Raw genomic sequence first — 25152 nt, forward strand, 5'->3', positions numbered from 1 at the left:
AATTCCCTTGGCTTCGGGATTTTGTTTGCTGGTTTCTTGGGTATGTTTTCCTTCATTTCTAATGGTGTTTGCAGTATGTGAAAGCCTGGATTTGGAAATAATAAAAATTGAGGAGAATGGGGTGTAAGTTTAAGGGGAAAGAATTTTCTTTTTCCTGTGAAAGCTCAAAATGCAAAATAAACTGCACTAAGGTAAAAATGGGGAGGAAATAAATAGGTTTTATTTAAAGATTTTTTTTTAACTTAAGTCCACCTGATTAGTTTTAGATGTAGACCTGAGGTCATGAGTGCATGAAGTTTATAACTAAAACCAGACTCTCCACGGTCACTACTGATTGGTAAATGTAAAGTCCCATTAAGCACATATCATCTTTATATTTATTACACACTTAGTACTCTATAATTGTACTAAGTAAAGGTATATACATAATAATACAACAAATAGCTCTGCAAATAGTAAAATACATTGTGAATGTGTGAACTGCTATGAAGTTATCTAATAAGTACTGTAGGCAGTCATCTGAAATATTAAAATAATGAAAAAATCATACTACATGCATAAAGATAGTTTGGAAGAGTCTTGGATCCCTCATCAAAACAGTCACGTCTCTGAAAATTCCTGGTGGTAATGAAATAATCAAGATCCCAACCAAATTTATCCTTAAATATTGGGGATATAGAACTATGAACCACAAAATAAACTGATGAAGTGTAAGGGCTGCTTCCTGCTCTCAGCACACATAAACCGGACTGTAGGATCTCCAGTGAATACACAGAAATACTTAAGCACAGATGGTTGGGGGTTGTTTTTCAGCACAACTTCCTGGGAGACGTAATTCCACCTGGCATTACGATTGTGGCACAGGCAGTAAGGAGTGACAACAGAAATCAAGGTTATCAAGCTACAGCATATGTTCGTCCTGATGCTGCCAAAGTTGATGTGCAACTAGTTGTGGTTCAGCTGGCTGAAACCACGTGGAAAGCTTGTGCTGATGCTGTAATACTGCCTCTGAAAGCACAGGTAAGCACACAGGCAGCTTCGCCCAGAGAGACATCTGAAAAGCCCAGAGTTTTTAAAATAAGCACAGAGGACCAGCTGATCAGGAGAACTAAACAGGAAAAACATGCATATTTTGAAATGTCTCACAAAGTTTGTGCAATTTGATAAAATGTTCATATCTTTCACCATTCTTTTGAATTAAAAATAAAAAATAAATTAAAAAACAGCTACTTCAAAATCTGGCAAAAAAAAAAATATATAGACTTTCAAAATACATCAAAATATGACCAGTAGAAATATAAAAAATATTTGAAAAATTGGCTGCTTCATTACTACCTATTTATTATTTGCTCTCCTATGAGTTTGGTTGTCTTGGAATCTGGCTGGTTTTCTCTATATCATCCATTTTACCAGACTCATAACTCAAATGCATTTGAAATGTATTTCTTAGGATTTATATGAAAAGGTAGAAAAAGTAAAGTTGGGTAATGGGTTGATGCCTGAGAGAGTGTCATAAATCTTTCCTTTTCTTTTTTTATGTCCCCCTATGTTACACTTCCCATGTGACTTTTAATGCAAGAGATCTTTGTGTAACAATTTACAGAACTCTGCTTTTCACAGCTGCAATTAGTGAATTCAAAATGATATTTCAGTATTGAAAAAAGTGGAATGGGATTCACATCAAGAGGTATTGGAGAAGGCTAATGGAAATTATAGCACAGTCTTCCTCTAGAAAAATAATATATATTGATTATGAAGTTACCAAATCTAAGGAAATCTCAGGAAATTATGACAAACCTAACGTTTCAGGGGCTGCTTTGAGACAAGAACAAGTACATGTAGTTCTGTACAGCCTAGCAAACTCTTTCTCTACTATGCCTCAGATTTTTCCAGATGTAGTCAAAATTTCTCTGGGAGCCTACTTAGAGCAAAAGAAAGACTTGGAAAAATTAAGGATCAGTGTGAAGTTCTGGGAAAGAAAAATTCACAGTTTGAAATGGTCAAGGGTGGTTCTGTGATTCTTTTTGACTGTTTCCCTGTTTATAAAGGCCAGACTGAGATGGGGCAAAGAATGCCGGGACTACAGGATAGCAGCCATGGCTACCACAGGCCAACTGGCAAGGAAGCCAGCCATGCAGCTGAAGGTGCAATGGGGAAATCTTCCATCCTGGATAAAAAAGACAAGCACGGAGTATGTAATTTGTTCTTTCCTAAGTTATTTTGCTTTTTTTACTCTAGTTGGCTTTATAAAAATGCTGAAAGAATTGGATGAAATTTTTCAATCCAAACATGTTTGGATTTTTTTTTAGATGGAAAACACAAGTTTAATGGCACAAAAATATTTTGTGAATGTGTTCTACTTTCTTCACATGTTTCATATTAAAAGATATCCCCTAAATATTTAAAAACTTGACATGCTTAATTTCATCTTCGATATTAAATGATTTGATAGTTCAAAATGTCTTTTTGTTTTGAAATGTTATTCTATTCAGTCTCAAAAAATACCCAGTTAAAATGAGCAAAATAAAACCACTGTGTGTCCTTTGGATAAAATCAAACATTTAATTTGACTGAAAGTATTATTTCTTTGACTTTTCAATTGTTTCATTGTTTCCCTGATTTTTCAGAACTGCCAGTAGTCCTTACCCTCCCATGTCTGCTTTTGCTCATGTACCCGAGTTTGTCACATCTTGTTTATCTCTAGATTCATGCAATACGTTCCTGGTGCAGCACTCATGTTGGGCTTCTCAGAAGTGCATCAGAGAAATCCATCTCATGAATTTATAGTAAGGGCAGCTGCAACATCTCCACGAACAATTGATACAGTAATTAAAGCTCCTGGGGTACGTGTCAATTTTTATTTTCCTTTTCCTTACCTTGAATGGATTTTCAACTAATAATGTTTTGATACCTAATGTAAGGAAAAAAAAAAGCAAAGCATTCCCTTTTAGAGAAGCTGCTATATACCTGACTACATTGCATGGGTCTTGAAATACATACAAGAGTACTCTTGATTTTGTGCTGCTTTGGTGCAATGTAGCAGTAAGTTGAAATTCAGACTCTGTAGTCAAATACCTTATTTCCATGCTGAGAATAGCAGTTAGGCCCAAATTGTCTCATGTATGACTGCTCTGCACTCACACCTTTATTCATTTTACCCAGTGTGACTAGTTTTGTGGGATGTATCGGGGTCTCAGAGCAGATAATGGAGGCTTTGAGAACACCTTGCACTCCACTGCAATCATGTACGGCATCTATCTGTGTTGGCACTCGAGTCCCACATCTGCAGTAACCATGCTTGATGTGACAGGTTAGAGCAAGTTATGACAGCCACAAATACAAGTCTGCCTTAACCAGGCTGGAGCAGTTAGTTATACTATCAGAGCAGCTTACACAGGCTGGATCTGCAGAATCCCACTGATTAATTGGTCCTTGTCCACCAAATCCCTATGCACCACTTTGAAAAATTTCCCCTAAGGATCTGTGGCAAATTAATAACAGCTAGCTATTCATACACAGAGAAATTAGTGTGTCTTTAACCTTCCATGGTGTTTCAGTATCACAGGCTCTTTAATATATGATAATGAAGAAGTAGGCACACTAGGCATTAATTTGATTCTCTTGGTAAAAGCAATTTGTAGCTACAGTGAGGGATCTTACCCCAATGCTCATCATACCAGTTTTCAGCATGTAATGGATGCTGTTCACTTTTCCAGACACATCCATCAACTTAGTCAGTTGCTTAACTTCTTACCTTATTTTTTAAGAAGTCACTTAATTATCACTTAAACTTCATCTATGCCGGTTACTTTCCAATGTCCTTAACAATTTCTCAAAAAGTCAAGAAGTATGACTAGAAGAGAAGACACTGATTCCTCACAAAAGCTTAAGGTTTGGGTGCGTCCTGGAGAGACTAACACAACTGCAATTGTATAAATGCATCTTCAAGATTTTTTTTTCTAGATAAGAGTCTTTTTTTGTTTGCAGTCATATCTTGAGCAATATGGTTCAATTTATCTTAATGTATTTTCATTTCTGCTTTTTCAGATAACACTTTACTATCAGGCACTCCGAATGCCATTCACTCTGCCCTTAGGCCCATCTCCAACTTACAAGACTCGAGATATCACTGCCTGGAATTTATTTCCTGAAATAGCTTTGCAAATAGCACAAGAAGATCAATGTAAATATTACTTATATGCTTGTGTTGTGAATAATCAATGTTTGTAGATCTGTCCTCTGCCATGACTGGGCCTTGTCCTTCCTTGTAATGGCCTTCTAGGGAAGCATAGCATCTCTAACCCTGCTTTCTCAACAGCTTATTCCTTCACTTTAAAGCATGTTTGTTGGCAGGTGAATGAAGAGACTTCAAACTGATATAAATATTCAGAGTTCAGGAATCATTCCTGTCTGCAAGGACTAGAAGTTGTCTCTTGCCCCTTCTAAGAAGGTGCCATCTCTGCATTGAGAGGCATCAGATGACGGGTACAAGACAGATGATGTATTTTCTGCCCAGTTTATTTTCTTCAAAAAGGAGTCACATGAGCCTTAGCTGGTTGGTGCCTAGCACTTATGTGGGAAATCTGAACTACTTTTTATCAGGGTTAGTTACTATTTTTAGTTTCTCAATAATTTGGTACATTTTAGTCCCTGTTAGCTTGTGTTTTGTGTTTAGCGGGTAATCAGAACCAGTACTAGTATAGTCTATATCTAGTAGTGATTTTGTAGTGCTATCCTGTCCTTACAGACTCTGACAGCATTGGAAGCTCCTGCCAGCATGATGATGAAGTTTCTTTCCTGTTTGCTGGGTAGTTCAATCTCACAGAGGTGGCTTTCAACACTTTGCAGAAATACCATGTGCCATTGTCACATTTGCCATATCTCTTCTGGTTTTGTTTTGCAGCAACATGTGAAGTCAGAGAGGGAGATTTCAAAACATTCGATCACGTGAGCCATACATATTCTTTCAATAAAAACTGCAACCTGATAGTGGTTCAAGACTGTACTGAACACCCAAAATTCATCATTACTACAAGAAATGTTGATCCTAAGTCTTTCTCAAGAGAGGTTCACATAAATACAACCTCAGTGTAAGTGTGGTTTATCCTGAGGGCTCAGGAATTAGTCATAAAGTTTCAGGGAGTTAGTCTGGGTATGGGTGATATCTAGCTCCTAGGTGAAACTAATTTTCAAACAGATATTTGCGGAAAGACAGGATTTCCAGAAGGAATCCTCGTCTGAAATTCTTTGGCTTAGTTGTTCTTGTCTTCAATTTCACAGCCATCATTATCTGACAGTGTGCTTATTAAGTCCCCACACTGCCTTTTCTTTAAAAGTTGAATCTCAATACCCAAAGTCCCAATAAATTTTGCACTGTGGAAAGAAAACAGATCATTCACTCATTCAAAATTCAGATATTCAAATTAGTTCTCTGCTAGCTTTGGTCACAAATATCTCAATTTTTCATATTTTAAATTAACCACTAGGTTCTGGTTTTGTTTTTTGTGAAGGAACATCACAGTCAGTTCTGCCACAAATTCATCTCTCCTTGTGGCATGCAATGAAGAACCAGTACTGTCGCATAGTGGAGTTTCTGAGTATGAAAAAGGTAAGCTGTGATTGATACCCACATTTCCAGGACTGACCTGGAAACTAAATATCTTCGAGATATTTTTATAAATTCCACAGTAAAATCCCAATGTAAAGAAAACACAAGTGGGATTAATTAAAAAAACTAAAGACTTTACTTTCTTAATATTTGTATTGACTTACGTTCCTGTTTCCTGCAGTACATACACTCTTACCTTCCTCCAGCATAATTTGTAGGTCCAGGGTGGTGATTATTTAGAAAAAAAGTTCTTGTTATAGTCACAGTTAGATGATTTGGTTCAGATATTTAGCTGGAGGGCCACCAATGTCATTATCATTTTGAGACTTGGCAGACTCAATACAAAAGTCAGTTTCAACTATAGGAAACACCAGTAGAAAATTTTTACAAAAAAGTCCAACTGTAGCAGAAAAATGATCATTGTGAAGGCAAATACACTATAGTATATTTTATGCTACTCAGTTTCTCCATTAGTTTGAAATTAAGCAGATCACCTTATGATTCATTATCTTTTTACAGACAATGTTAAAATTTATAAAAATGGAACAACAGTTACCGTGGAAGTTCCAACACAGGGACTGAAGAATGTGACTTTTGATGGTGTCATCCTTAAGGTACTGGGCTTACTTTCAAGGTTACTACTTTCTTTCTGTTTAGTACCTTGGCAGTGTAGCAGACCAACACTTCAGTATTCACTACAAAGATGTGCTATTTTATAGGTTACTGTTGCTTCATGGATGAGAGGAAAGACCTGTGGAGTTTGTGGGAATAATGACAGAGAAAAGCACAATGAACTCCTAATGCCAAATCATAAGCTGGCACAGAGCTCTTTTGCTTTTGTTCATTCATGGATATTACTAGAAGAAACCTGCACTGGAAGTGAGTAGATCTGAAAACACTTTATGCTTGGGAAGAATATGATTTCACTTTTCCTCTGCCAATAGCTAGAAAAAAAATTTTCAAAGCAGCAGATAACTTTTACTTGAAAAAAAAAAAAAAATAGCAATATATATCCATTTTAACTTCATTAACCACTGACTGTTTAAAACACTGCCCATGAATATAGATAATATATACTACAGCAGAAGTCTTTGTCTCATGTGCAGTTCAATGTTAAATAACTGATTCTACTGTAATTTCTTACATTGAGTATCTTTTTTCTTGGAGAGGCAAAAATCAGACCTAATCTTGCTCCCACTGAAATTAGTGTGATTTTCACCACTGAATCAAAGCAGTTTCAGCTTTTGTCTGCAGACTTAATTTAATCAAACAAGTGCAGACTATTAATGTAGTGTCAGCTCTTAAGTTTATATAAATTTTCAGAGTGCACAAAATTTCATTTTTGTTATGTACCATCTGAGGGTGCAGTTTCAGGAAAATACTTAGAAATGCTCCTAAACTAAAAGAGCTTCCTCTCACATGTAGCTGGGAAAATAATGATGGTCTCCCATAACATCAATACAGTTTTGTTCTGCAGGTCTCCATTTACCTTGGACCTGAGATAACTTTATTGAAGTTAATGGTTGTTTTCTCCTTGACTTCAGTGGCAGCAGAACTGTACTTATCTGTGTGTCAGGAAACGGAGTCATAGCTGGGATCCTGTTAAGTTACATTATACCTTTCTAGTGAGATAATTGCAGCATTATAAAAATCATCCAATACAAAAATTATCCTTGATGTTATTATATAAATGCTGCCTTTTTTTTTTATCCATTCACTACAGTTGACATTTTTCCTAATGCAATGAAGTAGCCATTGTGCTTGCAGTATCTATTCTTAATAGCTTTCAGACATGAGAGGTTATTTTCTGAGTATTATGTAGTTCTAAAAAACTGGGTATACATGATTCCATTTGGGTTATATTGTGCAATTAGATTTTAAAAATAGCTCCCCTTTCAGACTCTTTCCTCTATCCCCCAACTTATTATCATCGTATCTCAATAACCTTGCTAGTGTGAAAATGGTTTGTCAGGCACCTGTGTTTTAATAAAAGCTGAAAAGAAAATACGGACCTTTATTATTACAAGGATCGATTGGGATTTATTTCTACAATTTTAACTACTTTTCCTTTTCCTCGTAGGGTGCAAGCTGCAGCACAGTTATGTGAAGTTGAATCGAAATCCTACTATTGATGGAGAAGAAGCTACGTGCTACTCTGTTGACCCAGTACTGAAATGTATGAAAGACTGTACTCCAGTCGAAAAAACTTCAGTTAAGGTTGGCTTCCACTGTTTCCCAAAAGGTAGGATATTTTTTTCTCTGTGTGTCATGTACTGTAGATCTGTCAGAGCACTTGAAAGAACAAAACACAACACAGCCACACACAGACCTGTATTGCTCCGGCTCCTCTCTGAGCTGCTGGTTTTAATCCCATTAGTATTTGCTATAACCACTGACAGTACTGGCCAGCTAAAAGCTAGTTTAGATGATGGCAGGTAGCATCATCTGAGAAAAACATTTGAGGTGGTAAAAGGGGCAGCAGTGGTCAATAAAAATTTTTTCACATTTTTAGAATCTCCATAAAGTTGAGATAAGCAACACTGAGTCCTTTTATGCACGGTACAGCCTGCAATTTTGTGTAGATCAGGGCAAGCAAGGCAATTGAAAGTCAGTCAGGTAGTGTGACATGACTGCTGTGATTAGGCTGCCATGCTATGCCACTGTGCAATACATCAGCAAAAAACACATTGCTGAAGTGTTCTCTAGATTGTTGCAAAAAATTGTTTGTTTTTGAAGGTATTTTATACACACACACTCGTGCCCCATATTTTTAAAAATACTGGTCCCTTTTCTCCTTTCACTTAGACCAATTTGTTATGGATATGATGCATTGTCTAACAAAGGTTCACACTGAATTTATACAAGCATGAGAGGAGAATCCAGCCTGGAACCTACAGATATTTCTGGTGTATTCCTACCTAAATCTTTTCATGCATTACACAGTACATATATACCTTAGAGGGAAACCTACCATTAGGAAGTATCTACTGAAGTGGTCTGTTCTCTGTGTTACCTATTGTTGGCCAAATCCATTGTTAGTTGGGATAATCCAGTATAGTTTTAATGAAGCCAATGGACTCCTGTGTTGAGTAATACTTGGGAGAAACAGAGTATTTTATGTCTGATTTTAAACAGCATCTGTGTAGAACTTTGCACTTTGCTCATGTTATTAATATCTGCAATGTGCTGAATCAGCCCGTAAAAGAAATGAGTATCTTTCTATAATAGCCAACCAACTACAACAGTCTATTCAACGTGTAGCACAGAGAGAGTGCTAACAGTTTCCTGACAGCTCCCTGAGATGTGAATAGATGTATCCTTTTATGAAAGGAAAAACCCACCCTCAACAAAAAAACCTTCCAAAATCTTGTCATATCCATGTTTCACAGATTTCTTTTGTGTGTCCAAATCTGTATCTCTGAAATGTCATCACCCCAGGCCACTCACTGCCTCAGAATATTAGGCTATAATAAAGCTGTCTCATTCTCCCACAAAAATGTGTGAGAAAAGAGGAAAATCAAAAAAAAATATATGTTAGTTGTCGCAGCCAGTGCTGCTTTTACAGCAACTGCAGGTTTCTCTGGTTCATTTACTGAACCAAAGACTGGGAAATCTGCTAGCAGCACTCCTAATCAAGGGCTTTATTTATTTATTTATTTATTTATCATGATGAGAAGGAGGAAGAAGAGGAGAAAGAGGAGGAGGAAGGAAAAATATGCCATTTGCTTTTTTTTAGCAAGGTGACTGCTTTTCCTCAGGCTAAGGATCAATGGGAATACAAGGCCAGCCCTTAAAATCTGTTCTTTTTCTTTCTTTGTTCAGTGACTTGGAGAAGCAGCAGAAACAAAATCCTCATCTTTCTCAAGCTGAGAACCTGTATTTGCATACACTGGACAAAGACAGTTTCTCAGCTCTTTATATCAGATCTCAGAACTGATAGTCTGCTGTTTCAAGACAGGGACACCATCACTGTCACCAGTGGAGCAAGGATAAAATTAAGTACAAGGATGCAGAATTTCCCCTGTTGTTCTCAGATCAGGGAGACTATAGTCTTAGGATCTTTACCAAGGCAGACATCACTCCAAGTTTAAGTCCACATACTGGTTTACATTTCAAACATGCCACAAGCCCTACCCATAGGGACTGTAGTTACTCAGCCATGATCCAGTTTGCTGATCATTTCCTACATGGATATGAATGTGATCAGACCCACAGTGTGCCCAAGAGTAAGAAACATAACAAGAATTAATGTATATAAAAATCAAAACTCAGACATTTTATAGCATTTCTCATTTCACAGCTTGAAAATGTTATATATTTTTTAAAAGCATCTCCAGTAACTTTCTGGGAAGTATTTATTATCCAGTTTATTATGCAAAACCTGTGCTTCAGGTTGGACAGTAATTTAGCCAAGGGAGAGTGTTAGCATTTCAGGAGGTAAGTGACTGATACAACCTGAACCCATACAGCAGTCTCCAGATTTCCCTGTGATGAGAGATGGCATGTTATAACTGTATTGTCCAACTAAGGGATAAAACAAACGGAGGTAAAATTATGGAAGCTTTACCGATTCTCATTATACAAACTTAATCTAAATGGATGTCCTAATATTTTTCTAGATGCAATGATAAACCTCCAACTAGCTAAGAATATTTATTGGGAGGATGAATATCATTATTCCATTTAGATTATTTCAGCATTAAAGGATATGGCTTATTCAAGCTGCTGTTGATAAAGCAGTGTGGTAAGGTTAATACTGCAACTGACAATGCTCTGCCAGATTTCACAATATATGGGGAACTTTAATTAGAAGTTTATGAACCTCTGAAAATTCTCCAAAGGATTTATCCTTCAGAATGAACTTCGACAAATAGACAGCTGAAATACACAGTGATATGCAGCACTAACATACAAAAGGATTGCTGATGTGTATTGGTACATGGTGGTCTTATATTGACAGTGACTACCTTCAGCACTTTTACAGCCTCCTGTCTGTTGTCTTTGTGCTTCTTGAAATATTATTCATTTTGTTTTAGGGAAGTATTATAGTAATTATATCATGGATGAAAAGCCTACTCCAAGTCAGTGAGTCAGTTAGATGTCAGTTGTGGGGCAGGATTTCATTCTTTACTTGATGAGGGAGTTGGCAGCCATCAAAACAGTATTTCCTTGAAATGTATTAATTTGCTTGATGTTAGTTAACAATGGCTTCACTCTTCTGACAGATACTGCTGTAAGCCTGCTGGAATGGCAGAGAAGCAGTGATAAGAAATCTGCATCTGAGGATGTCGTGGAGTCTGTGGATGCTGACATTGATTGTACCTGCACTGGAGCCTGTAGTTAAGCTAAATGATTTAGTGTTGTGCTATAGACATACTATACAAATAATTGAATAGCTGGACAGATAAGAAGAGAATGTAATAGCTGTAATAAAATATTAAGAAATGTGCTTGAAGAAAATAAGCCTACTGCATTGCGTCCAAAGTCAAATGCATTATGTACAGTCTGTACTGCTTAATAAATATGTTGTTCATTAAATAAGTATTCATGTGGTCTCTCTCTTTATTTTTCCCTATCAACAAAACAATCAGACCAACCATAATATTATCCAGAAATTCTGCTTTCTTTTATCTAAAATATAATTACAGCAGTTCTCTCTTAAAATTATGTTCACTAGGTGATGAAAGGAAAACATGATTACAGCTACTGCTAACATTCCACTGTGCAAAGAATTTCATATTTAGCATACTAAAGACACAGTAAGCATTTGTTTTCTTTTATGTTTTCTGGTAAAGAGCAAAGTCTGTTCTTGGAACTGTTCTGCAAAAAAATACATTTTACTCCCAGCAAGACCATTAGCCTTAGTACATTCTACAAAGGAATGAATTGGACTGCTAGACTCCTACTGTAGCTTTCCAGAGAGCTATAGTGTGTGACACAGTCCCAATTTTCATTTAAATTTCAATGGATGTGCTGTTGCTTCATGAGCTAAAAGTATGAATAGGAACTTTTTTTTTTTTTTTCGGTTTACCATCTCCTATTGTGTATCTATGAAAATGATGCCTTAAAAAACTTCAGGGAACAATAATACATCAGGTAGAATTCCAAATACTCCAAAAAAGTAGTATGTAGAAAAATATGTAAGATCAGTAGCATCACAAAGCTAAAATAAAGTACAAGCAAGACAGTTAGACTTTGTTTAACCAGGGAATTGTCAATCTATCAGCTTTCACTAGGCCTATGCAGAAAGGCAAATCCTTCCCACCCCAGGGTACCAGGAATAGGTGGCACCTTCAAGCCCCATGCAGCAGCACAAAATCTCTTCACCTGATACACGAATCAGCCGTGCAGTGAGCCATATGTTTTCCCAACCCAGGGCAACAGGCAATAACAGCCAGCATGCCCTTCCAAGAGAAGCCTTATCATGGGCAAGGTACTGCAGAACCCAAATGCTGTCAAGAAACTGTCGTTAAAGAAAATACTATTCTTCTTAACTAAAACCTGAGCTATCAGAAAGGTGATTGAAGACTAAATAGCTGAACAATTACAGAATAACATTTCTCAGTGCTTTTCTTTCAAGAGCAGAAACATGAGTAATGGATAATACTCCCCTCTCTCTCTCAAGTTGCAGCTTGCCACCAACTTTAAATTAGAAAAGACCCAGTTTTTCCTCTGTGTACTGCATGCACTTCCTTAATTCCAGAAAAACATAAGTCATTATGAGTTTAGACAAGGGCTCAGTGGGCTGAGCCCTGATGCCTAGTGCATACCCTGTGGTACCATGTTTGTCTCTGCCCCTAAGCCTCTCTCCTGAGAATAACCTACTGCCATGGTTTAAGCCCAGAGGACAACTGAGCACCACACAGATGATTGCTCACTCTTCCCCTCCCACCCACTGCAGTAGGATGGGGAGGAGAAAACATACCAAAAGGCTTGTGGAGTCAGACAAGGACAGGGAGGGCTCACTCAGCAGTTATGGTCACAGGCAAAAGGCAGACTCGACTTGGGAAGAAAGAACATCAGTTGAATTTGAACATCACCACCACCAATTTACCAATCAAATCAGAGTAAGACAGTGACAAATACAACCACATCTTAAAATCACCTTCTTCCCATTCTTCCCTTCTTCCCTTGCTCAGCTTTGCTCCTGATTTCTCTACCTCCTCCCCATCAGCAGTGCAGGGGGACAGGGGATGGGGGTTGTGTTCAGTTCATCACCCTTGTTTCTGCCACTCCTCATCAGGGGTAGCACTCTTCACACCCTTTCCCTGCTCCAGTGTGGGGTCCCTCCCATGGAACGCAGTCCTCCACAAACATCTCTAATGTGAGTCCTTCTCTCAGGCTGCAGCTCTTCATTAACTGCTCCAGTGTGAGTCCCTCCTGCACATTGCAGTCCTCCCAGCAACAGACTTCTCCAGTGCAAGCTTCCCTCCAAGTCACAGCCTTCTTCAGATGCAACCACATGCTTTAGTGTGGGGTCCTTCATGGGCTGCAGGTCAGCATCTGCTCCACCCTGGACCTCCATGGGCTGCAGGGGGACAGCCTGCCCTCATCACTATGGGCTGCAGGGAAGTCTCTGCTCCGGCACATGTCACCCTCCTCCTCCTTTCATCCATTGACCTCGCTGTTTGCAGAGGTATTTCCCTCACAGCTCCTCCTCCTCCTCTCAGGTTCCGCTTAAATAAGTCATTACAGAGGTGCAGCCACTGTCACTAATTGGCTCAATCTTGGCCTGAGGAGGGAGCCAGGGAAGCTTCTAGCAGCTTCTCACAGGAGCCACATCTGTAGCCCCTCCCCTGCTACTAAAACCCCACCGCACACAAACCCAATACACTTACAAAGAGCAAAAGGGGGTTACCTGCTCTTTCCCTTTCCCTAGCCTTAATTTAGTCTATATTTTAAATTTGAGAACCTTCATGAGTATTGCATCTATATGCAGAAAACCAGCACTCTATTCAACAGCTTTTTTCATGCAAGTATGTTCAAACTAAGACCAATAACATGAGTTCTTGTGCTGTGCTTTTATTTGTAATAAAGCATTCACAAATTGCCTGTACAAAAGCTGTGTTTTGCTAACTCATTAGAAGTGCTACACTGAAAAAAGAGTAGCCCCAAACAAGAGGAGAGATTAACAATATTACATTGCACTTTCCTTTAAAATCACAGTACTAGTACACTTGGAGAGCCCTTTTCTTCTCTGTGTTGTTTTCACTGTGGCTTATGGGAGATTTGCCGTTGACTTTCATAGGATCAGACTGTCATCTTTAATCCAACACCTTTCTCTTTAATCCGCTTGTTTACAAAAGAGAAACTTTTGCGAGTCAACCACTTCAGATAAGACAAAGGTAGTGAAGAGATGTAGTGAGAGAAGAAAAATGAACTTTCATGCTCATCTACTAGAACAGGAATTTAGTAACAGCAAAGAGCCATTAGTAAGAAAAGTAATTCTGCTGGCAATAAAACACAGTCATCTACACAGAAGCATGACACTAATTAACAGTGATCAAGCTGGGATATACAGTACAAAAAAATACGAGCAGCTCATAGAAGCAAACACCTTCTCCCAGACACAATTTACAGACTGCTAAAGATCATTGGAAAAAATTTGAAGGCATAGACTTATCAGCAGTCTTAAATTAGTTTATTCTACAGTGACAATATATAGTAATACTGCATACTGGACAGCGTTAAAAAACAGTTAGAGTGCCAAGTCAGGCCTGTCCCTGCTGAAGCCCCACTTTGGATCCTGCACTAATGAGAAGGCACCGCCAGCACCCCAATTAAAGGGAACCACCAGAACTGCTACATGTCTCTTTCTGCTATATTGTTGTGCCTGGAAAAAGGTATCCTAACCATGCTAGTACCACACACGTGCTTTTCCCCAGCAGAAGCTCCTCTGTTAAGCACTTTCCACTGGCTGCAGTGTTCACAGGCAACAGATCTCCCAAAAGCAAGATGCTGCATGCAATGGTTTGAGCCCAAAAGTAACTCCTAGCTCACACACTGTTCCAGACACAAAGAAAGAAAGGTGGAAATGCCCCACAATGTCAGCGCACAGCCAGGGAATTTGCTCACCATCACCCTACTAGTAACACAGTCCGGTCTGGGGTACAGGCTCAGCCAGAGGAGAAAGCAGTCACTAGCAAAACTCAGGCACACTCCTCTCCTGGCTTTGTGCAAGGCACGGGTGAGACACAGCTCTTTCTATTTCCATTTCGAAGGGGCAGCTTTCATTTCTGTCTAGTTCCTGTTCGTTAGTGCCCTCTTGCTGAGACAGCTGAATGCCTTTGACTGAAAGACTCCACCAATGTTGCAGCTGTAAAATCCAAATGCAATGAAAGTTAGTAAAGCCTGAGGTTGGCAGTGGCCACGGCAAAGCAAAACACTTAGAACCAGCTCATTCTGCCAAAGGAATTAAGAGCATTAGCAGTACAAGTGTGAAAAAGCCCTTCTGGACTTTCTAATACACTACATAGACATTTCCAACCCATCTGGGAAGATATCTGCAGTCCAGATTTAAACCTCATTTGAAAATCATGCCTGTCCTGTCTTATAAAGCAAACTAAAGTTATATAGCCTACTGAGTATTAAAATGTATATTTCACAATATGCACTCTACTTTTCATTCTTAGTGCTTCTCAATGATATGAATTAATGAACTCTGGACTTTACTATAGTAATCAAGGAATATGACCTTGCAATTATAGTACTCCAGTATTTTTTAAAAAAATGTCAGAAAAATTATGCAGGCCTAAGTATAGGCCAGGCTTGAGTCCTAATCCTGCCTTTGCAGCTCTGTAATGCAGTTTTGCATGAGTCTGGGGATTTCTGTGACTCATTTTCTGTATCAGAAGGATATGACTACTTACCTACTTGATGGAGTCAGAAATGCTTATGAATTTATAGTCCCGTATGTCTTTTGCAAGTTCTTCAGTGATCCTAGAGATGAAAAGTAAATTTTTCCACTAGATCTCCTAACCACATGAGTATATTTTATTGCTAAGTTGAAGGTTTTCATTTTCAAATTCATCCAACTGTAAAATAACTACACATTTGGAAAAAATCAAAACAATGTACTTAATTTGTTCACAGTCAACTTTGGTTAAACCTTAGTGGTTTATTCATAAAGGCCTAGAATTGGATCCTGCTATTACAGTGGTCTAGGCAAAGGCTATTGAAGACAGAGTCTTCTGTAGCCTAGACAAAGACAACAAACCTTTTGTCCATCAGACCTGGCTCTTTTGATTCACTAATTTTAAGTGACACAGTGACTTTCAGGAAAGCATGGTCATTCTGCTCCAGAGAAAGGAGCTGTAGCGTGATAGGAAAGGACAAAATCATTAATATCAGACCCCTCCTGGAAATGAAATGCCTGTTCTGCAGTATGAGCATTGAAAAAAAAAAAAAAAAAACATGTACAATTCTAACCCCACTGAAGTCAATGGTTAAACTCAGCAGAGCTGAGTTTACTCAGCTCGTTTGAATGAGTTATTAAATGAACTTTAGTTGTCCCTAAAAATAAATGTACTGTGTGGATCTAAGTGCAGCTGATGAATAAGAAACCTCGGGAATCTGGCAAATACAGTAGTTGGGGCTAAAACCAGAGACAGCACAGAAGGTTGCAGGAACAGCTATTAGGGGCCATCTGAGCTTTACACTGAATCTCAAGGTCTCTCATGCCATCTACTGGCTTTTTTATTTACTAACAATGGTTTAAATCTTTTTCTTCCAGGTTTATTTATAGGTCTGATACATTCCAGGCAGTTTTATATAAATTCTAATCAAGGTTTGGGGTGGATTTTTTCCCTCTAACCTCCACACTTGATTATTACATGTTTTTTTCCTGTAAGTACATTACAGTTCTGTACCTTTCCGAACACCATTTTACATCGTCTCTGGAGGAAAAAGACATTGTCTAAGACATTCTCATTTCTGTTATTGTTGGATAAGCAGTAATTACGTTGCAAGCAGGGCTGGGAGAACAGTTTACTAAGAAAATCCAAAGCTGTTTGAAAATAGCAGTTACGGTTCTTCTTCAGTCTGTGTGAAAAGGTTGTTATTTTGGTACCTGAAAATGCCTTAATGTACAAAAAAAATATCTGGTTTTCCCTCTTTATTCCCTTGCAGTTTACTCAGCTGTAACTCACATTGAACACTTACATGTCCTAATATTAAGTTTACTTTCAGATGGGTTTTGGGAAGCAGGAATTATATAGAGATAGAACTGATCACAGGACTTCATTATCTGTAGCCTGTTTCTTCCTGACATCCCAGTTTCCCTTCCTTATTCATTCGTGTTCACTGGCTTGTTCAGCTTCTTTCAGCAGGACAAATGTGGGCACCTCAGTACACCTTCACCCAGCTCCTGGGGTGAGCAGCCAGCCCTGCAGCTGCGCACCATGCCCGATCTAGAAGCTATTCAGACAGCTTCAAAATTCACATTATACCCCATGTTAAAACATCAGCCTTCTGAAGTTTTTGGAGCTTTAAAAACTTGTGGTCTCTCTTCTCTGTGCTTTCCTTCTGCAGTATCTTTCATTCATGATTATAAACAGGCTAAGGGCCAGGGACATGTGTGACAGTAGTTGTAAAGGCAGGTTGTTTATGTCGTCAAGGTTGGCATTCGGGGCCTAGGAGGAGTCTGAGCATGCAAGACTTCTATGGATTATCCTGAAGTATACCAATTCCCATCTGCATATTAGAGGCAAAATTAAATCAAAATCTTTACCATAGCAGCTAACTGGGATTCATCAGGTTGTGCACAATGTTAGTCCAAGTAAACTTGGGTCCTGTTACTGGACAGCCACGTTCTCCATCATCTTTGAGTATTTTGGAGAAAAATACTAAATGGAGACTTGCACAATCAAACTCCAAGTCCTGCACGAACTCTACAAGGGTCACTATAACAAATATAGAGCTAAACTAGGGTGCTGAAATAACAATCCTCAGGCTTTTGCCACATCTTTGTTTTGTCTCACCAGGAAAATGGGTCACAATCTCTTTTCATTCTGAAGCTTCAGGGCACTTTCATGACTCTTAAAATCTTATTCTTAGTAATGAAATGAATTTCAAAATATAGTAAGTGGTGACAAACACATGAATTGTTGTGAGTAGTTCCCCTCAAACCTATCTATTATTTTTTTACATTATTTCCTCCATGTGTCAACCTTCACAAGTAGAGGTAACTCAACATTCTTTATAAACACTGTATGAACCAATATTTAAGTAAGTCCCTTGTTTAATAGTGGTCATATCTGTCTCTCATGGGGTTGAGAATTTACTCTAGTGAGAGATGCTTTGATGCTTTGTTTTCTTGCAAGCTGATAAAACAATAATTATAGCAAAAGAAATAGAGCCAATAATTTGGGCTGAATAAGATAACACACTAGAATTCTACTTAGATTCCTGCTTATGTGGTCAAAACAAAACTATTAATATTCAAGATCTGCTCGTGACCATGAGACTGGTGGATGATACACAGATGAGATTCACTATGGGCATAGGAGATTGATGCAGGCTCAGGCTGGGGCTAGAACTGGCAGTCAAATTATACCACCGTGACACTAGCCTGCCTACTTTACTTCAGGCTCAATGCAGATACATTGGTATCTCTGAATGGTGTTTCACTTTTGTGAAATGTGGCTATGCCACTTCCATTTGATACTAACTTGGATACCTCTTCACAATGAGCCATAGTGCCCCCATTGCCTCTGATGATATGACTCGCTGTATTACAAGACCTGACTTTCATGTCTCTGAAGCCAGAGTACAATCTTCTCCCCAGAGTGATGTACTAAATTCCATATATTAAGAAGAGTTAAACACTCTAGGTGGGATCTAAGGTATCTTCCCACTCCAGCCTGATAGCTACCTAGACTATTCAATAAGAAATGCTGAACAGGTCATCATACACATCCCATTTCCCAAGGCCCTAGTTTTCCTCTGAACGGTTTTCCATACCTGAAATCATCTTTGAGGTTCTGGCAGCTGCATTGTCCCTTCTGAAACACAACTGGGGGATAGTGGGGAGAGGGAGAAGTCTCACATCTCAGGTGACTGTTCAACCCATTAAATCATTTTATGAAAATACGTGGGAAGCACAGTTGTATCATTGAATGAGCTTAATCACCGATACTGTGTTTTTGTGGGGCTCATTGATAGAGAATAAGGGGTATAGAAGGAAGAACATCTTGTGTGAGGCTTTTCATGTCTTATGTATGAGAAGGGGCTGAGCCCTGCAGCTCTTCCAGCACATCTCAGCAGAGGCAAGGGTGTTCTTTAGGTCACTGGAGAGCTGCACACACTGTGAAAATTAGGCACCAATAGACTTTGTTATTTAAAGGTATAGAAGGGAGCATTAAGAATTTCAGTCTGGAGTATAAGAACCTACATTGTATCCAAGTCTTTTACTTTCCTCTGTGAAGCTGGGCATCAGTTTCTACAATGCTACAGCTTCACATTGGAAAATCCTGATGCAACCAAACTGAAATGCTCCAGAGGAATTAATTGGTGACCTTGCCTGACAGACCAGAATAAATCTGGCAGGCAGGTTGTCCCCTTTGCCAAGTCTTCAGATCCCCAGCTGCAGCCGTACGGATTACACAGTTTCCTGGGCTGGGAACGGTTGCCAGCTCCGAGTCCAGCAAGCAGCCAGCTCCCCGGCGCTGCCTCCTGCCTTCAGCTTGGCTCTGCAGGCCCCCGAGCGTGCCCAGGGCCAGCTGGTTAGCACCAGGCAGACAGGGAACCTGGCACTGCCCCCACCTTTTGGCCAGCTGGTGGATCAACAAAATGGATTGCTCCACTCATGAGAAATGCTGGGATGCCAACACCTCCCTCCTGCACAGAGCGAGCAGCAATGTGACAGCCCAAAACTCCCCCGAGACGCAAGTCCTTTTTGTAGCGTGTACGGGCGGCTCCCTGCCTCACTTTCTTCACTCATGCAGGGGACGGAGAAGCTTTGCAGGTGTGGTGTGATAAGGTTATTTCATTTATATTTTTGAAAGGATCTGAAGCCCAAAGCACTAAATTTCTGTACATCGTTCATCATCCCTTTCCAGTTTTCTCTTGGTGGGTAGGCACAGTCTAGCTGAATTAAAGGTCAAGGCTTAGGTTACTGACACAGGCAAAGCTCCATGCTTTGTGTGCTACTCAGTCCTACCAAATCTGCAGCTTTACATGAACAAATACCTACAGAGAGAATACTGGCCTGGCCAAGGCAGAGTCATAGCTCAGACTATATTATTGATTTATATCATGTCAATATAAATAAAAATATAATTAAGAAGGATTTCTCATTTCTTTCAAAGCTTCTATCACCAATTCTAAGGTTAAATTTTTTTGTGGTACAAACATTTGAATGTCACCTTTACTCACTTGCTGCACTTTTTCAGCATGGCACTGAAAAACGTCTAAAATGTCTAAGTTTTTCTCCCCTTGAAAGGGTTTTTTTCAATAATTTATATATGCAACTGATTTGTTTTGAGCTTAGGTGATTAGGACTGTATGCCTGAACTGTTCCATATATAATAGCAATATAAATATTTTCTGTGATTGTGTCCACTCCTTCACCATTGTTCCAGTCATCAAGTCCCCTTTTAACTGAAGCTCGATGTTGAGCACAAGACAAGCATTGCACTACCACTACAGCTTACATTTGCATAACCTCTGTACTGTAGACAGTGTGAGATTTTCACCACTGCTAGCTGCAAATGCATGTTTAGCCAAGCTGCTCAAACTCATATTTTAGCTCGGGAAGTCCTTCATCCAGTAAGGCTGTCATTACACTTCCACCGTTCTACAAGCATTTCCTCCTAAGGCAATCAAGATGGTAAAAATTAGTGCTTTTTAAAAAACAACGGCCTCAAGTGAGTGGGTGTTTGGAATACAAATGAAGTGGAATCAACCAGGGTTGGCCCCCTCAGGAAGATACCTAATAATTTCCACATTACATCATCCTTGAATTTCAATCATTTCCTCAGTAGCTGAACTAACAGCACTGAAATCATAGAACCTCACTGTTTCCCTCCACATCAACAATCACTCTAAGGAAAAAAAAAGTTTATTCTGCAGCAAAAATGTTGGTAGATCTTTTAAAGCGGTGTACAAGAAACAAAACACGTGGCATAGTCTGCCATACTATTCCAATGACTCAAGTCTGAAAACTGCAGTCATTTTTCTGAATGACAGACTGAGAGGTTGCTTACTTGGTTATCATACAGCAATTTTACAGCCACCGGCTTTCATTACCCACTTCCCTCCCCAAAAGATTTCCTTCACATGAAAAGACCTTTCCTACTTTTAGTTCTTCTCTTTGCCTGAATACTTCATTATGCTATTTGTAGGGCTTATTTCTCCCTTGTTAGGCAGAAAGCAGGGTTGTAATGAGAGCGCTACATAATCAAGTGTGTCTCAACAAGCTGAACATATTCCTACTGCAAACCCCCAGGAAACCTAACTGCAGCCCCCTCTGCTCCTGCCAGCTGCTGCTGTGCTTATCTTCTAGATAAGAGACTTGGTGATCTCCTCTATGGCCTTGCCTTTGAGGGAATGGAGCAGTGGGGAAGCAGGCTTACTCACACTTCACCCTGACTTCTAGTTGAGAAGAAGCCTTCCTTGTACAGTTATATGCTCACAGTAGAGGCTGATAAATAGACCGAACCATAAATCAAACAACAGAGTCAAATCAAAATCCATTAGCTATGTTCTCTGTAGAGGGCCCTTCTTGCTTGGCTCCTGGGGGTCTGTCGTTTGCAAACTCGCTGCCACTAGAGGGCAAACGTGACTGAGCCGTTTAACAAAATAAATCTCTCTACATTAATATATAATCAATTTTAATTACAGCTTACTGTGTGAGAAGAAACCTCTTTGCCTAACTTCACCTTAAGGAAAGATACAGTAATTGAATCTTTTACCAGATACATCAATATCAGTATTCACAATTGCAATTGTGCCAAAACATTCCTACTTCATTACATGTGTCCCTAAAAATTGTATAAACATGTAAGTCAAACATTCTTCTCAAATATTCAAGTAGAATACATCTTGATATCATTCAAACCAATACAAGTGAAAACAAGCTAGATACATTTCACCTTGTGGAAAAGAATTCTTTTGAAACATATATTCACAGTAACCAGTCAGAAGATTTCCAGAAAACTGTTGAGACCCCTCTCTGGGAATCTCCTATTAAAGAAGGAGGTGATACAAGGAGACATCCAGACTGACTCCCTCTACAAGGCACTTGTCTGGCTTTCATCTCATTCTGAATGAGCATATTGGCAGTTTAAGTCTCGTTCAATAGCTCTTTATAATGGCTTCGGGATCTGTTTCTGGAGTTAGTCACTATCACATAAAATGGGCATTTAGCTGTTCAATGTTAGGATATAGAAAGTAATTTCTAGTGCAACAAAGTGAAAGGAAAAAAAAGTAAAGAACACACACAATGCATGGGAAATAACTCAAGATGTAATTTAAACTACGAGGAAGAAATACTATTTTTTTTTTTTTTTGATAATTTCTTGAATGGTTTGTCCAGGTGATTTTCCTAATGGAAATAAATTATAGGTTTGGAAAGATCCTGCAGTCATACACACCTGCAGAATTGGTATCAAAGCTCAGAAGCTAGCAAGTCTGTTCTCACCTTAGCATAAGCAAGGCAATATTTTTCTTCGAAGGGGGGGTCCAGCTACATAACTGCAATGAGATGCATTTCCACTGATGCCTCTGGAGTAGCATCTGCCTCTGGTAGCACTGTGACACCCCCAGCATCAGGATTTTATAAAAATTAGCCCAGCAAGCACATAAAACATCAAAAGCCACAGGAAAATTTCAGCATTTTCCATCAGCTCCTGAGAAGGGAAGTTGTCAAAGTAGCTGTCTGCTAAACATATCATCTGCCTTACTATAGAAAGAAGGATGTCAACACTGCATGTCAAATCCAACCCTGAGATATATTTTTTAATGGGCAGGATCTGACTTAGACAGATCCCAAATCTCTCTGCAATTACCTGCATCTGTAGGAAAGGCACAAAAGGATTTCTCTTAAAGAGCTCTCAAACTATTTTCCAGTCCTGCTTTTTGTGACAGAAGCAAAGTAAAAATCTTAGGAAAATATTTTCAAAGGCATTGTTTGAGGAGATTGTAAGCTTTAGTTTTCCCATGCCTTCACACCAGCAACAGTGCCACTCAGATGCAGTTTGGCCAATGACGGTTTGTTCTCAACCACCACCTCTCCTGGGGCTCTGGTGACCCTTCGCCCATGAGCTCCAGCCCTGGCAGCACCCAGGAACCATGACACACTATGGCTTTCAGGAAAGAGACTACTCAGAAGTGGGCTAATGCCACCAGAACTATTCATCTATTACTATAGCCTATTATTACCTTTGAGAAAAGTGTTTGGGAAGATACAGTCTGACTGGAAATGACTGCCTATCTCTACACCCTTCCTTGGCCAGGGACCCTTCAAACATAAGAAGGGAAGGCACAGAAATACAAGCGTATTGAGAGAAAGCTGGACACTTTCAAGATATTTCAGCTTAACCAGTGTAATGTATCAAGTATGCTGGCAGTTCCAAGTATGCTGGCAGTTCCCTGATGCAGCCACCAAGGGACATACCATGGCAGTGAGAAAAGACACTGCTTCCTGATGCCAATGTTCACATGGGTGCAAGAGGCAAATTAATTCATTCCTGCCAACACAATCATCTTTTCCCTGCTAGTCTTTCTTCCTGCTCAAAGCGTACTTCAAACACAAGCAGTAATGTGACCTAAAGCCTGAACTCTAGCTCTAGCTTCTAGGATCCTTTTCCACGGGTAAAGGGAAGTCATGCCAGCCAGGTATGAGAGTCACCACATTTCAGAGCTGGTTTCTCAGGTTAATTTTTCACATCCCACTGCAGGTGGTCATTTCAGAGCCATATCCAGTCAATATAACTAATTAATTACCCTGTATTAGCCCAAGAGCCGGTCTACATATGCAAATCACTAATGATGGCACTTTGGGATTATGACATCTGACCCTTTACATCCTTTTTTTTGTGTGTCACTTTTATACTTACACAAGGTATGTACAGAACCCTAATGTAACTTTTAACAAAAACTTTGTGAATGTTCATAGAGGGGAAAAAAAAAAAAAAAAAAGGAGAGCCAAACCATTATGGTTAAAGGAAGTTTTTTTGCCTTTGTAACTAACCTTTATTCTCCTCTGAATTGGATTCACTAAGCATACAAAAATGTGCTTTGGTGGGCCAGGGAAGCAAATCTCTGGACAGGTTTCACAAGTGCTCCTGTGGATTCTTAAACAGAGCACCAAGGAACTGCTCATAGTTAAGCCACCAATGTGCAAGTATTAGGGGATGCGATAGCATATTGGCTGCTTAGCCAGCACCTCAGTTCCCTCCTTTCTCCTTCTTTCCCTACTTAGACACGTGAATTAAAAAAAAAAAAAAATAAAATAAAAAGAGTGAGTGCTGTAGAAGGTGATTGTCTGAAACTAAACTCCTGCCATTCTGCATTGGACTGGATTCAACAAGTCAACCTAGTCCTTACTTTTCCTCAATTTCTGGTATCTTTCTCTGCTATCATTAGCCAGTTTATTCTTTAAGGGTTATGTATAATTTCAGCATATTTTAAATTTTTAGAAAGGGAAAAAAGACTTTGAGTTGTCACATGAATTATGTTTTCAGAGTATGGTGGTCCCTAATGAAATAAATTATGGCAGAAATAGAGTACAACTGCATTCTGCTTCTCATGGGATGTGCTTGTGTACATGGCCTGAGCACCTTCCTCAAAACAAGAAAATGTTTTCTTCATTGTAGAGGAAAGGATGCTCCGGTGCCAAACAAATGGGCAACCTTCTAGGAACTGCTCCCCGAGCAGCCTCTCTGTAATTGCTTCTGGTTGAAGACAGCACAAGAATTCAGTTTTTCACAAAGGCATTAGGTAGAAAAGCTTTAATTATTAAAAGAGCGTGAATTAAGCAGATACTCTGCTGCACCTACAGTGCCTTGGTGAGAAGGCGCTCTGTAAACAGAATTATTATTTCATCAACACAGTAGACTCCTCACTTAATGGCTCACTAACTGGGCCAGAGATGAGATTCGATGTGAAGAAATCAATGACTCAAAGCAAGAGATTCAGCAAATATGAAACACCTAGTGCTTAGCTCTTAGAATTGCATATTGTCTCCTGTGGAAGTGACTCATACCATGCAGGGAGAAAATAACACTCCTGCTGCTGCGTCCAGCTGTATCCATAGGAGACAAGACTGAACTGGTGCTTGCTAGCACTAGACTCCCATACTTTAAGGGGGTTTTATTTGCTTTTTGGTGTTCTCCTTCTGTGCTATAGCTGTTAAATAAATAAGCACTGCTACTTCATATTTCCAAAATGGTCTTAGTGCCTTTTTTCTTTTTATTTTTTTTTTTAATTCATGACATCAAAGTCATTATTTCTTAGTAGTGTTAGCCTTATTTTGGTGTCCACCAGATGTATACATCAATCAGGTTGATTCTGCTGTACCGCAGAGCAGAAGCACCAAAGGGCAT

General features: G+C 39.2%; 1 protein-coding gene across 1 annotated transcript in view; it reads left to right on the forward strand.

Annotated features, from left to right (window-relative positions):
• The window catches only part of LOC104357743 (vitellogenin-1), a 42972-nt gene extending 31954 nt beyond the window's left edge, over window positions 1-11018 (forward strand). Inside the window, exons 27-36 of the mRNA XM_033000618.2 lie at window positions 814-1020; window positions 2049-2191; window positions 2705-2843; window positions 4048-4183; window positions 4904-5090; window positions 5511-5608; window positions 6128-6222; window positions 6328-6487; window positions 7689-7850; window positions 10834-11018. Coding sequence (XP_032856509.2) covers window positions 814-1020; window positions 2049-2191; window positions 2705-2843; window positions 4048-4183; window positions 4904-5090; window positions 5511-5608; window positions 6128-6222; window positions 6328-6487; window positions 7689-7850; window positions 10834-10952 — 1446 coding nt within the window. The 3' untranslated portion in view covers window positions 10953-11018. The remainder of the gene's footprint in view (window positions 1-813; window positions 1021-2048; window positions 2192-2704; window positions 2844-4047; window positions 4184-4903; window positions 5091-5510; window positions 5609-6127; window positions 6223-6327; window positions 6488-7688; window positions 7851-10833) is intronic.
• The last annotated feature ends 14134 nt before the right edge of the window (window positions 11019-25152 follow it).

Source organism: Tyto alba, unplaced genomic scaffold (genome assembly GCF_018691265.1).
Source record: "Tyto alba isolate M040663 unplaced genomic scaffold, T.alba_DEE_v4.0 Super-Scaffold_1000006, whole genome shotgun sequence".
In the NCBI taxonomy this organism is placed as follows: Eukaryota; Metazoa; Chordata; class Aves; order Strigiformes; family Tytonidae; genus Tyto; species Tyto alba.